The sequence below is a fragment of the Pelodiscus sinensis genome, chromosome 2, assembly GCF_052426305.1.
Source record: "Pelodiscus sinensis isolate ZL-2025 chromosome 2, ASM5242630v1, whole genome shotgun sequence".
Lineage (NCBI taxonomy): Eukaryota > Metazoa > Chordata > Testudines > Trionychidae > Pelodiscus > Pelodiscus sinensis.
The window spans coordinates 87,102,556-87,117,692 of record NC_143053.1 but is presented as its reverse complement, the minus strand read 5'-3'; the positions used below and the strand labels follow the sequence as shown (position 1 = coordinate 87,117,692).

General features: G+C 46.9%; 1 protein-coding gene across 4 annotated transcripts in view; it reads right to left on the bottom strand.

The window, feature by feature from the left end:
- RALBP1 (ralA binding protein 1) overlaps positions 1-15,137 on the bottom strand; it is a 53,897-nt gene that overhangs the window by 23,250 nt on the left and 15,510 nt on the right. For 3 of the 4 annotated variants that reach the window (XM_006117462.5, XM_006117463.5, XM_089776308.1), the window contains exon 2: positions 12,169-12,459. In XM_006117462.5, the coding sequence (XP_006117524.1) occupies positions 12,169-12,412 (244 nt within the window). In that variant the 5' untranslated portion in view covers positions 12,413-12,459. Of the gene's footprint in view, positions 1-12,168; positions 12,460-15,137 lie in introns of those variants that run through there. The other variant, XM_025181867.3, reaches the window with a different exon arrangement.

Here is a 15,137-nt window from a genome sequence, read left to right as displayed (position 1 = left end):
CCGGCGGCGGGGCATCCCAGGCGCGCATGGGCTGCCCCCCCTCCGGAGCCCCTCCGCGGCGGCGCAGAGGGGCTCCGGAGGGGGGGCAGCCCATGCGCGCCTGGGATGCCCCACCGCCGGCTTCCCCCGAGGCTTTCAAAGCCGCGGAGGGGCTCCGGCGGGGGGGCAGCCCATGCGCGCCTGGGATGCCCCCCCGCCGGCTTCCCCCGAGGCTTTCAAAGCCGCGGAGGGGCTCCGGCGGGGAGGGGGGGGGGGCAGCCCAGGCGCTCCTGGCGGCTTTGCTCCCGGTGCCTCTGGTCTGCTGGGGACCATCTCCAGCAGACCAGGGACACCGGGAGCAAAGGAGGCGGAGGGGCGCTGGGGTATAAGATGAAACCCTATCTTTTAATTAAAAAGATAGGGGGTCGTCTTATACACCCAGTCGCCCTATACGCCGGAAAATACGGTAGTCCTTAACTAACGACTATACTTAAATTAAGATTATTTTATTACGTTCACCATTAGTCAAAGAGAGTTCTGGATGCTTTTAGGACAACCACTATTTCTGTCTTTTAATCCCCGAGATATATGGTTAGCCCAACAGAGTTGCAGTATTTCTGCAATTCAGGCTAAATTTGAGATATACAGTATAGTTTATAGGCTTAAATTATAACTAAGATGCATGGAGACAGCTTCTCTTAAAGCCAATGTTTCAGTTATCTGCAGTCTCAGAGAGACAGCTCTGTATTGTTTATACTCTGTTCATGTTTGGAAGGCTCTCTGTACAACAAGAGCTAAGAGGTTTCTTTTTTTTTCCTTTTTTTTAGTGAAAGCTTATATTCTACAGAATTGTAATCTATCAGAGGGAGCCAGTTATATATTTTAAGCTGGTCATGTGTTTGACCCCAACAAATATTTTAAATCATTTATGAGTTGAACATTCCTCTTATTTTAGCTCTTCGGGACATTTGTATGAGTCGCTACAATTAACTTATAGAAGTTGGATGAAAAACAAGTTTAGAATAGTAATAGATATGTAGCCGTGTGAGTCTGGTCTTGCTGAAACAAGAGACAGCACTTTAAAGACTAACAAGATGGTTTATTAGGTGATGAGCTTTCGTGGGCAAGGCCCACTTCCTCACATCAAATTGTAGAAGAAAATTGGCATGACCATATATACCAAAGGGATACAATAAAAAAAAAAGTGAACACATAAAATTGACAAATCAGATTTTAGGACAGAGGGGTGGTGTCTGTGTGTGGGGGGGGGAGGTTAGTGTCTATGAGATAATATTAGAGGTGATAATTGGGGAAGCTCTCTTTGTAATGGGTAAGGTAGTTAGCATCTTTGTTAAAACCCATTCGTAAAGTGTCAAATTTAAGCGTGAATGACAGTTCTGAGGTTTCCCTTTGTAGTCTGGTGTTAAAGTCTCTTTGGAGTAAGATACATGTAGTGAGGTCATTGAGACAATGCTCAGTCTGGTTGAAATGACAAGAAACTGTTTTTTCTTTGTGAAACTGTCTGATGTCTGATTTGTGGGCATTAATTCTTTGGAGAAGTGTCTGAGAAGTTTATCCAATATATTGGACAAACTTCTCAGATTGTATCTTTGGTATATATGGTCATGCCAATTTTCTTCCACAATTTGATCTGAGGAAGTAGGTCTGGCCCACGAAAGCTCATCACCTAATAAACCATCTTGTTAGTCTTTAAAGTGCTGTATAGTCCTGTCTTTTGTTTCAGCAAGTTTAGAATAGATGGAAGTTATGAGTACACTGACCTTATGTGTGATCCCTATATGAAGATACAAATACCTATACCTATCCTATCTGGTTACAATGGCACAGCTGTGACACCATGATTGTGCTGCCATTGTGTAGACATGCCCTTAGAAAAGATCATGGACAACAAAGAGTAATGCTGGCAGAGCAGGTGCCAGCTCGTGCCAAGACCCCTTGGCTTTACCGAACAATGACAAATGCATAGCTGGAAACCAATTTGGCTCACTTGTGTTAGCATTGTTAAAACAGATGTTATGTTTACAAGAATGTGTTTAGTGTTCAGACTTGACGAAATGTATGTAGGGTGCTACATTTACTGATCTCACATATAACATCTGTAACCCATGCTCTAAAATTCTATTGAATGTTTGCATTGCAAACCTCTTTAACTGTGTAACTCACCAAATAGGAAAGAATATTAATTAATGCAAAACACTGGTCCTCCACACAAGGCAGTCCACTGAAACCAAATGAGCCAACCAAAGTACAAAGATATTGTTGATTCCCCTCTATACCCCATACCCACAAAGAGACAGTCACAAACACTTGCACACCAATTTGAACTCCAGGGAAAGGGTTTAAAAATCTCTGATTAGCCGGAACTGTATCATCATGCTGATTAGCATTTGGGGAGGGCAATATTTCTAAGCCTAAGCAAGGGATCCCCAAACTGCTTACCTCAGGTTAGCTCTAAAGGATATGCAAACTTTGCATATTGCAACAGAAACTTTTTTTTTAAAGACCTATTTATTTGTGCGCATATGCTTGCTTTCTTTAATCATGCAAATCACTTATTTTCCTAGTAAAATGTTTAGTTTATTATTGGATTGGCTACAAGCAATTGTGACAATGGAGGTACAACTGACATGGGACTGGGAATAATCTGAATATATCTGGCGTAAAGGACTATCTTTCACAAAGGTAAATTTTCCTGGGTGGCAAGATAGACTACAGTACCTAAGGTCACTGCTGTGACTCCTTGTTTAGAGCTGTTCTAGTACTTAAGGAGTACACAGTTGAAATCTAATTACAGAATTCACAACTAATTTGGGGTTTGTGCATGCACCGTGTGCCCGGGGGCGACAACCCCATGCGCCGCGCATCCGGGAGCAAGGCCGCATATTTGCCGCGTGCCCGGGGCCGGCACCCCCCATAGCCGTGAGCCAGGGGCCGGCACTCCCTGTGCACGCACCTGGGCGCAGGAACGCCCATTCGCTGCACACCCGGGGGTGGGGCCGCTCATGTGCCGCGCGCCCAACGGCAATGCTCCCCGTGCGCCGCACGCCCTGGGGTGGGGCCAACAATGCGTCCGGGGTTGGTGCCGCGCTGCACTGCGCGCCTGGGACCGGCACCATGCATGTGCTGTGCACCCGAGTCGGGGCCGGCCCTGAGCACTTGGCTGGCACATGTAAATGCCCTGGCGGGCGCCATGGTGCCCATGGGCACCGCATTGGGGACCACTGGTATACAGCATAGTTGCCAACTGAAAATGTGCCTGCTGCTTCTCTATGAAGATATCGAAACGGGGGAGTTACAGACCACTGGGTTTTCACCCAAGGTGACAACTGAGGGTAAGAGGACAAAAGAGAACTATTTGTGGGAAAACAGATTGTCTGGAAAAATATCTCAAAATGTACTCACAACACCTCCCCTCACACTCTAAGAACCCATTTCAGAATTTTCCCAAAAATTTTCTGAATATGTTTGCACCTGGTAAATGCCGACATAGCCTTAATCCTGTCCTCTTTGATTGAAGCCTCACATATAATGTCCCTAACACACACTTTCCTACTCTGCCTCTTTACTGTACAGGCGAACCCTGCACTTACGACTTAATTGGTTCCTGGAAAACCATCGTTAAGTCACACTGTCGTAACTCTAACCCTTATTGCCATAGGGGCAAGGTTATGAACGGGGGTTCTGTTCCTGTCCCGCTTTGCCTCCTGGGAGTTGTAGTCTCCTGGAGCCAGGGGGCTCTGCTGGGCAGTAGGCAGCCCTGAGGCGCGGCTTGAACAGTGCCCTAAGTTAGCTGAGAGCTACACCAGCCAATAGGCAGCCCCGTAGAGCAGTGCAAACGGCGCCATGAGCCAACCAGCACAAATGGCACCATGAGTCAGCAGACTCGCAGCACAGCACAAATGGCACCTTTAGTCGGCCGGCTAGGGATCTGGGCGGGCAGTTGGCGGTCCTGCAGTGCAAACGGTGCCTTGAGACAGCCAGCTGGGAACTGGGCCCGGCAGTTAGTGGCACGGTGCAAACAGCACCTTGAGCCAGCTGGCCGGGGAGCTGGTCCTGGCATTTGGTAGCCCTGAGGCGCAAACGGCACCTTGAGCCAGCCAACCAGCTGGGGGCTGGATCCAGAAGTTGATGGCCCTGAGACACAGCATGGTAAAAATGGCGCCTTGAGCCGGCCAGGGGCTGGGCCCAGCAGCTGATGGCCCCACGGCGTGGCACAAAATGCACCTTGAGCTGGCCAGACAGGGACTGGTCCGGCAATTGACAGCCCCATGGTATGGCATGGCGCAAATGGCACCTTGAGCCAGATGGGGGCTGGGCCCAGCCAGTGGCGGCCCCGCAGCGCAAACGGCACCATGTACGGCCGGCTGGAGGCTGGTTCAGGTGGTAGGTGGCCCCATGACTTCCGGAGCAGGGCTGCTGTAAATGCGGGCAGGGGTCGTAGGTCGGGTAGGCAAAACTCGGGGGTTGCCTGTATGGAGATATGGTTATGCCCCTCCTTCCCAAGGTGCGCTGCTCCCCCTGCCAGAACCTTTGAAAAAAAAAAAATTGGGGCGGTTGATAGACCAAAAAGCAGCACTTTGTATTGGAAATGTCAACCTTTTATGGTGAATCTCAGAAAAAAAGTCTGTGGAACAGATGTATGGCTATATGAAAATATGCATTGTGAGGTCGAGGGTGGACAACCAGTTCCCCATTTCTAATGCAGGAATGAAGGTGGCTAGAGTTACTATGTTGAATCGCTGGTAACGTATAAAGTCGTTGATTTTTCGAAGATCCGGTCGGCCTCCAACCCCCTGAAGTAGTGGGAGTAGAAGCCCCTCTCTCTGTGCTCTGCTGGGACCTCTTCTATTGCTCCTAGCTGTAGGAGGCGTTGAGCTTCTTGTAGGAGTATATGCTCATGAGAGGGGTCCTGGACGGGGAGGAGGATTGGGGGTGGGAGATAGTAAAGCATGGGATGTAGTAACCTGTTTTGATGATTTTTAGCAACCACTGGTCGGTGTTGATGGTGCTGAGTAAATGCAGTGAGTCTACTGGCAAATTTTGTAGAAGATTTCAATTGTTGCCTTGGATATATTGGGGCGGTTTGACCCTCAACCAGACCTTCAAAACGACTGTCAAGATGTTGATGGCTGCCTGCGCCTATTATGTATTGGCTGTTGGTTAAATGGAGTTGGCTTGTACCTCTGCATATGACCTTCCTTTTTTTCTTCTGTTCACAGGTATATGAATGCCTAGGATTTTCATTATGGCTCGTGTTCTGCACCATGCGCAGAGACAGACCTGTTATTGCCAAGCGTTTCCTCAGCAAGAAGTTAGCCCGCTGAGGAGTGGGACCCCCTCCTGGGCGTTTAAGCCCTGACTTGGTCCCTGGGGCTTAAGAGACTCATTGCCCCTTCATTGTGAGCCTTCCCAGGAGACATGAGTCTGGGGAGCGAGATCTTCATTTGTTCAGTGACAGTTCTTGAATCCTGTCAATTTCATGTAAGTTTCCTTATCACTCGGAGCCTGCTGTGAAAACTGCGGTGTATAAACTGCAGCTCCTGTGAAGCAGGGGAAAGGGAGAGAGCGTTTCCCCTGCTACCAGTCTTTCCTCTCTCAGTTCTTCCCTTTTTTGGGGTGGGGGGTAACTGCAGAGAAGGAGATACTAAGTAACTAACACTAGAATTACAGAATAACCTAAAGAAACAATGTAGGTAAGCTAATAGGTAGGAAGGGAAGAGAGCAACTGCTCTATGCAATCTAAGCCAGCGGTGGCCAGAGAAGAACTGAGGAGGCAGTCGGCTGTGCATGCGGGGTGACAGTTCCAACTGTCGTGTGCCAGCGTTCCATGTGCACCGTCAACCAGAGGGGCACTGCTACTAATTATCTGCGGACCATGGGCGCAGCAGTGCTGGTGCACGCAAGGTGGAGCACACACAGGGACAGTCTTCCAAGAAGAACTGCTATGATTTTTATTGTTTACATGGTGACATTTTTAACTGCATTTTTACATCTCTATTGGGTAGTATCAAAAAGCCAGAGATCTTCTTGACTGCGTTCCTCACTCTCTCCAGGAAGAGAAAACCCACGCACGAACTCACCCAATCTACTTGGGTTCTGGCATAAGGGGGATAAAAATCCCTGACAAGGGAAAGCTGGACTTGTGACCGAGTGTCTTATTACAGAAGCTTATACCTTTTAAAATCTAAGACTAACTCATTGGTGTGCAAGTGTTTCCTGTTTTAATCTTGTAAGTATCTCATTTCTTTTCTTAGTTACCAAAACTTAGTTACAGGATTAACTATGGGCATGATCTTTAGTTTGAGATTCAAGTACAATTGGTCTGGGGATACTGACTGGTCTTAGGACTGGAAGTAATATGATTATTATTATTTTGGGTGTAATGTAAGGGTGGCAACATCTATTGGAATGCCTAAAAGGGACTGTCTGTGACTCCATTGAAAGACCATTATAATGCTTAGAAGTTCACACTTGTTACTGGATTGGTGAAATGTAATTATAGAATATACAACCAGTTTAGGGTGTCTGTGCCCTGATTTTTGACAGTTTGCCCTAAGAATGTCCCACATGGTCATAAGACAGGTAAGATAGCATAATATAGATAATTCCCAGTGAACAGCCAACTCTGGAGAACGGAGTTAAGGCTGCATGTGTACTTACCTTAACTTTGTATTTTCTAGTTTTCAGAAGTTTGAGTTTTATTGAACTTAACGTTGTGGAAGGGCACATGCTACCACCATGGTACCTTAACTCTGCATAAACTTTTTTTTGCCATTTAATTAAATATGAACCTGAATACTACAAGTAGGCTGTGTCTACACTGGCGCGTTCTTGTGCGAAAACGGCTGCTCTTGCGCAAAAACATGCCACCTGTCTACACTGGATGCATGTTCTTGCGCAAGTAAACTGATGTTGTACTGTAGAAAATCAGGGCTTCTTGTGCGAGAACTCTGATGCTCCCTCTCAGAAAGAAGCCCTCTTGTGCAAGAGCTCTTCCAGAAGAAGCCAGTGTAGATAGGCAACATGAATTTCTTGTGCAAGAAGCCCCTATGGTAAAATGGCCATCAGAGATTTCTTGCGCAAGAGAGCGTCTACACTGGCATGGATGCTCTTGCGCAAAAGCACATCTCTTGTGCAAAAACACATGCCAGTGTAGATGCTCTCTTGTGGAAGAGTTTTTGCACAAGAACTCCTCCGCAAAAGAGTTCTTGTGCAAGAAGCTGCCAGTGTAGACTTAGACGTACAGTATTCCCCCTGTGCATTTTAATGAGCTGACTGTACTTCATGTTTTTTAATGAGCTGATCTTCCTCCATGGAGAGCTGACTATACTCTCCATGTTTTCAATTGCATGTTTTTGAAACAGATAAAACTGTGTGTCATATAAGCAGTCACTAGTGAAGGTGATGCTTTTAGAGAATTTATGGAAGGAGGTACTTTGGGACTGTGGAGTAAGCATATTAGTTGGAAGTTTCTGATAAAATTAACAGCACTGAAATTAGGGATGTTAGATATCAGTTATTTTAGTAATTATGTATCTGCAACAATTTTTAGTGGTTACATGGTTTCCAAAATGCACCTTGCCCCCCAGTCCAGGGCTGGCCTCATTCCCAGGGAGCCCCATGAAACCCCTTACTGCTTCCTCCAATATAGAAGCAGCAGTGCAGGGCAGCAGCAGCCCCCGTCTGCAAGGGATCCACACTCCCCGTGGACAGTGGCTGCTCAAGCATCCTGCCTTCCCCGCACCCTGTACTACTGTCTCTGATACAGCATGGAGGGGGGGAGGAGAGACAGCAATGGTGGGGGTAGCAGGTGGCTCTGCAGAGCCGGCATGTGTAGGGAGCTAGCTTAAAAGCCAGGTCTCGGCACATATCAACTCCCCCCACACGTTGCTGCCTCTGATAGAGAGGCAGCAGCACTGGGAGGCAGGTGACTCTGCAGGAGCTGATATGAATGGGAAGTCAGCTTGAAAGCTGGCTTCCCCTGTGTACCGGCTCCTGCCTGCCCCTCTCACCCTCTGCACTGCTGCCTCTCTATTAGAGGCAGCAGTGCAGAGGGTGAGAGGGGCAGGCAGGAGCCGGTACACAGGGGAAGCAGTGCAGGAGTGGGGTGTCACACAGCTCCGCAGGAGGCGGGGAAGCACTGTCTTCCATCTGCCCGCCCCCCAACACACACACTGCTGCCTCTGTGGTAGGCAGCAGAGAGGGAGGAGGCAGCTCTGCAGGAACTGGCACATGCGGGGAGCCAGCTCCTGCCTACCCCCTTCTTCCCACCTCTAATACAGGCTTATTGGTTAACCATTTAAACGACTGTATGCTAACCCCTAATTGAAATCGTTGGAAATACTGACTTTTAAATGGTCATATTTAGGTTTCAGACTTAGCAATGTGCAGTTTGGAGTGAGGCAGTTAATATTTCTCTAAGCCACTACTTCAGGCTGTCTGAAGACTCTCTACCAAGTTTACACTAATTTTGTATTTTCACTTTATTCTGCATAACCGTAAAGACTAGCAACAAATTTTGCTGTGAAAGATGAAAGTTTTAAGAAGTGATTCTGTGACCGGGAATTCCACAGAACCATTTTCTCCCTCCCTTTTTTGTTCTATTGTTAAGATACTGATCGTTCATTTTGGGCACCACTATAATGTACATAATAGCTAACATGGCATTTCAAGATCTGGCCCATAATTTGTCATTAGGTAACTAGACCCTTAACTAAGAAACCATACTACACATTTTATTCCATCTCAAAAAGCATACAGTGTGCACAGGCAAATCTTGAGTGATTACACAATGAAAAACTACATGAATACAGCACACAAAGGCAAAGAGTTAAAAATTTCACCATTCTAACTTTAAAAATGAATACTTTTATATTTAAATTATTTCTATGATTTTTAGACAGATTTGACACCAAAGTGCACTGTTTTACTGGCATGCAGCTATTTTGTCAGAAATAAATGGAAACAAATTTGGTAACTCCTTTCTCAAGGTATGTATTCAGCACTGCAGTTAGCCTAGGGTAAGGGAGACGCAGAGTAACGATGTAAAATTCTCTGTAATTGGTAAACCAGTTAAACCATCCTGTCTGCAGTGGGGCTGGAGCAGCTCCCTGTCCACAGCAGGTGGGGAGCTGCTCCAGTCCCCACCTGTTAAACAGAATCAGTAAGCATCACCTTCTATGGGTGATGCTTACCAGTTAACCTTTCACATCCTTAATATAGAGTAGCCTGAATACATGCTACACACTTATGCTAAACAATGTGATCTACTTGCATTTAGTTGTGGTGCTCACAATAGCTTTCCCAGACCTGAAAACACCTGTTGTGGCCGCAAAGCTTGTCTTGCTCACCAACACAAGTTGGTCCAGTAAAAGATATAAAATATCTCACTCTAGCTCATTAAGAAATTCAGAATTCAAACCAAAGCAATTCTCATCTGATGGAGGAACTTCTCTGTCTCTCCACTTCTTTCCTCTCCACTAAACATTTGTCACTTGAATATATTTCTCCATTTTAAAAACCTTATCACACAAAACCTTTACCACATGGCTGGTGCCAGTTTCTGGCAAACTGACTGCACAAAGGATTTATCAGACAGCAAATATGTTCAAATACGGCAGAAGTACAGCAGAAATAGAGCAGGTAAACATGGGATTAAAAATACAACGGAGAGAAACAGAGGAATAAACCAAGAGAGTACAGCCTAGGTGGAACTGTGGGATAAGATTAGAATACTGACAGCAGGCGGGTTTCTGGGCTGAAGCAAAACCAAAGCTCATGTCTATATTCTAGGCCCGTGGTGTCTAACCAGTTCTGCAGCAATAACCACTATAGTGGATAGTGTTATAGTGAACTAGCCACACTCAACTGGCCAAATAGTCACAACTGGCTAGTGGCTAGCATGTTGGACACTACGGGTCTAGGCTGTGCCTGCAATTTTGGACTTAAAGCACCCTCAAACTCAGTTTAGAAGCTTCTTTGTGGAAGCCCCAGGGGCAATACATGGGCTAACACTACACCCATTTAGGGATAAGTGAGTAGTCAGGTAGTAGAGTCGACTACTTGCCTCCCCCCTCACTGCTTCTGATACAAAGGCAGCAAGGATGGAGGAAGCAGGAGCCAGCATTGGGGGGAGCCAGCTTAAAAGCCGGTTCCCCCCAGCACATCTCTGCAGTGCTTCCTGCCCCCACTGCGTTGCTGCCTCTATCAAAGGCAGCAGCACAGGGGATTGGGGGGGGGGGGGTAAGGGAGGCTGCTGCAAAGTAGCCCGTCTGCGGCAGCGCAGGCTGACTGCAGGCAGAGACTGCTCCGACAGCACCCCCTGTTCTTGGCCAGCCCCGGCCACTACAAACAGAGGTTGCTGCTGCAAAGCATCCCCTGTACGTAGCAGCCTGGGCTGGCAGCGGGTAGAGGCTGCTTCAGCAGCAGCCCCTGTCCATGGGTAGACTCCCTGCAGACTGTGGCTGCTGGACCCAGCCCGAGCCAGGACTGAGTAATCCCAGCTCATTCTGGATTCAGGAGCTACGCCCACTGTGATTCTGCAGTTTCAATGTAGGCAAAGCCAGGCTGCCTGTGCACCCTGCTCTTACGACATTTAAACTGCAGGGTCACAGCAGAGGGAACTCCTGGCCCTGGCAAAAGCTGGGACTGAAGAAACCTTGCCTCACTGACTAATCATGTAGTCGATAAAAACGTTATCGACTACACGACTAACGGATTGTCTGCCTCAACATCCTTAAGTCCATTAACTCTTCATGCTCAGAGGGTCGTGTCTGAGCACACAGAGAGGAATGAAAAGTACCCATTGCCAGGCAACTGACCAAGCAGTGTCTTGGACTTTGGATTAACCTGCTCATGAACTTTTCTGGAAAGAAGTAATAATATTTAAAAAAACAACAAAGTGTTACCAAGAGAGGCAGGCAGAACTCAAAATGTAGGCAGTGTTTCTCAACCTTTTTGTATTGGTGACCCCCACTCAAATAAATTACAACCCCTCTATCTCAAGGTAGGGGCTTCAGACTTCAGTTCTGCAAAACATGTTAATTGACTTTGTGGGACATCAGGCAACTTCTCTGCTTCCTAATGCTAGCTCTGATTGTGACCTCCCTAAACCTATCACAGACCCCCAGTTTGAGAAACATTCAGTTAGAGCAGCGGTTCCCAACCTTTTCCAGATGGGGACTGTGACAGGGCACCATGCTCTGAGCGGCCGGAGTCCCCAGCACCCCGCACTTTGTGGCCGCCGGAGGACACGCTCAGCAGCGAGCGGGCCGCAAGAGGACCGGGGGGGGGGGGGGGGGGGAGGGGAAGGGAAGGAGGTGCGTGGAGGAGGAGACAACGCACCCGCAAACGGCTGAGCACCCGGGCCCTCGGGCTGTGCCCCAGCGATCTTTCCCAGCTTACTCGGGGCCACCAGGGGCTGGGTGGAAGTCGGCCAGGGGAAGATGTTGGGTGACATCGTCATCAGGTGCCAGGGATGGCCCCGAGAGTAGCAGTGTTTGGCGTTGGTTTAAAATGGCACCCGAGCCCCGCCAGAGGGCGGGCGGGGAGGGGGGAGAGCCTGGAGAGAGAGGAAGCCAGGGAAGCCCCCAGACAGACAACAGAGCAAGCCGAGGACTGCCAAGGGAAGGAGGAAGTGGCCCAAGACTGGGACGGGCGAAGGAGCACCCAAACCCTGAGGATGGCGAGTTAAGGGGAATTCCCCACCAACCAGACAGCAAACCCTCTTCGCTGTCTTTAGGGTCCTGGGCTAGGACCCGGAGTGGGGGTGGGCCTGAGTCCCCTCCTCCTCTGCAGTGCATAAGGCCAAACAAGTCCCGCAGTTCAGGGGTAGACTTGTAAGAATCCGGGGAACTGTTAGACTAAGGGATCGGGAAAGGGGGAAGCACAGGATTTGGGGGGAAAAGGACGAGCACGCGGGGGCAGGTTGACCCCGATGATGACAGGGCTGTAAGCCTGAGGGGGAGCCCGTCGCGTAACAGGGACCCATTTTGACAATTCAAGATGACTTGGTGACGCAGGGCAATTAATAAAAATGTGTGAATGGCTCCTTAAGAGCCACCTGGCAACCCTTTTGAAATGTAATGGCGACCCATATTTGGGTCTCGACCCATAGGCTGGGAAACACTGAGTTAGTGACATTACAGACAAATAGTAAGAAAAACTCACTTCTTTTCTCCTTTTTCTTAAATTTTCCTTTCTTCTTCCCATGCTCCTTTTCATCATCAGACACTATATCTGGAGGCTCATGTAAGTTATCATGAGGTGGAGAAGGTTCACCAGTCCGGTACAATCCAGGGAATTTTGTAGGGCTGATTTCTTCAGAGCTGGGAGTACGGGCAAGAACCCCACTATGCTCCACTCTGCGATGTTCACTGGGGCTGCTGGTAGGAGGCAGGAAGCACTCAGTCATTCTGATTCCTTGACACAAAATGAAAATCTGTCACCTGTCCATCACACCTACAATAGAAAAAACAATATTTTTAAACATTTAATTCCTAATATACCCATCCTACAATAGCAATAGTAATATTTATTATAATGAGACAGTCAACGGGATTACTCATGGTACTACAGTCAGTACTAAGGCCAGGTCTACACTGGTGGAGAAAATTGATGCAAGATACACAACTCCAACTACGTGAATTGTGTAGCTGCAGACTACGTATCTTGCACTGATTTTCTGGGGCAGCCCCACAGTGGGAGGTCAGTGGGAGAAACTCTGTCAACTTTGCTTACTCCTCATGACTGCAAGGAGTTCTGGGGTTGATGGGGGTACCCTCAGCGTTCAATTTAGCGGGTCCTTATTAGCCCCACTGAGTCTCAATCTATTTCCCTGCCCAGCCAGTTTCCTTCTAGTATCCTTCCTCATCAGCTTTTAGTCTTCCCAAACCTACTGATTCCCAGGCTCAGTCTACCTTTGTCAGATCCCAATTCCCATTCTCAATTCACCAGCAGCCATACTGCCAGACTTCTCCCACCAGACCCAAGCTCCTTGTCCTAATCTACTCTCTTTTCCCCTCTAAAGGTCCACTTCTTGCTCCCTCTGCATTTTGATCAGTCAGGTTCCCCCTCCACACTGCCTTGGGGGTCATCAACAGTGTAAAAAAAAGTCAGACAGCAGAGGCTGATTACGGTTTTGTGGAGCCGTGAGCGAAAACAAGTAGGGGCCTCGCCTCCTCCACCCTTTCTGCCCCACAGCCACTCCTACTGGGAGTATGGTGGGGGCTTGCCCTCAGGAATTACACTGCTTCCAGGGAGCAGGGTTGGGGCATGGAGGCTTCCCCAGTTCCCTGGCAAGTGTGTCAGACTGAAGAAGGAAACCCCACACCTTGACCCCATTGTGCTAATTGGGTCAGGATGTGGGGGCGCCCATTTTCCTGGAGCTTCCAGACACAGGCTCTGTTAGCCTAGTGGCTAATTCACTACTGATGGTCAGCATAAGAGAGTCTCCCTGCTCACAGGTCAGGCTCAACATGATCCACAGCATCCCACAGCTGCCCTGCATGGATAGAATCTTTGAGAAAATTAGCTGCTCAAATGTATGGGCTTGTCTACAGGACCCTGCCACACAGCCAATGAAGGTGTGAGCTGTAATGTGCACTTACAAGCCTGTGTCTCTTTTCTAACCACACCAGACACACTTTCAGCTTAGAAAGCTTCTTTATGTTGAGCTAGTCCCATGCCTATGTCCCAATTACAATGGGGCAAATGAAAAGAAGTGATTGTACCCTTGGCTGCTATTCTTCAGAACAACTGCTATGCAGAGAGACGCAGATAAGAATTTCTACTATAGTGGCATTCTGCAGGTCTACATCAGAAGTACTGCATGCAGGCCCAAAACATAATGTGTTTTCTCCGTAATCTCCCAAATTCTAAATGTAACAAAACAGAATGCTAGAAACTAAGATGTCAACAGATTGTGACAAAATGGGAGTGCTTTCCTAGGCTACCAACCACCCTGATATAACTTATGACAGTTACACAAAAATCAAAAGCCAGGTACTAATTTTAGCCATAGGTCAAAAAGACCAGTTCAAAATAAGGATACAGCACATCACTGTTCTTGAAATGAAAGTACTCAAATAACAAACATCAGCTTCACTTTTAACGAAACGAACATGAAGCGGGAAAAAAAACAAACCTCAAAGCACTTCAAAACCATAGGCTCTACAAGGAAGTCCTATAAAGCAAATTTTCAATTCAGGAGTGGTATCTGACCTAAGATGATACTAGTTAATTGCAAAAAAACACAAACAAAAAACCCCAAGTATCTAGTCTCTCTGTTATTTATTCAAAGGTCACTAATCTGAATTTTAGATTAATAAACTGGATTCTAAAATGCTCTCAAGAGCTATCTTGGAGAAGCCTGTAATTTTTCTGCCCTGATCTCCCAGCTTGCTGACCTGCAATAAGAGCGAGAGGTAATGCAAGCTTAGATTTCACAAGTCAGCATAACGGCACTCATCAGATAATTCTCATGTGAATCACATATGCTTCACAATTACTGATAATTAAAGTCTTACAAAACACCCAACCTGAAATTTCACAGAAGATAAAATCTGTAGTAAATAACAGGGTTCATGCTCTCACACACATATGAAGCCCATAATGTTATCAATTTTAAACTAAAAGATTATTTTTAATTTAAAATGTGCTTATCTGCTTCAGCTTTGAACTATTAGATTAAATGCATGTATATGATCTTCAAAATAATACTAGCCCCAGACTGGTTTTATTAGTATGATATACAAAATGTGTATTAAAAATGACTAAGTCTGAAAGACAAAAATCCATTAAATTAGGAAATGCCAGAACTAAAGTAACCTGTGCAATCTTAACTGAGTCCTTCTATATGTGTGCATTACGATATAGTTTTTAATTAAATGATCATATACTTTTTTCCACTGATCCCCAGCTTCATTTGGGAACAGCTATTCAATAATTTGATTTCTCCTCGTTCACTGTGTGACTCCATTCCTTATTTACTGCATGTTACTCAAATCCTGCTTTGAAGTCAGAACTAGTAACTTCCTCAAGAGGTTTTCTATAGATCTCATCATAGTATCTGAGTGCTTCACAATTATTAATAATTTATTTTCACAATATTCCTGCAAGATAAGAGGGTGATATTATCC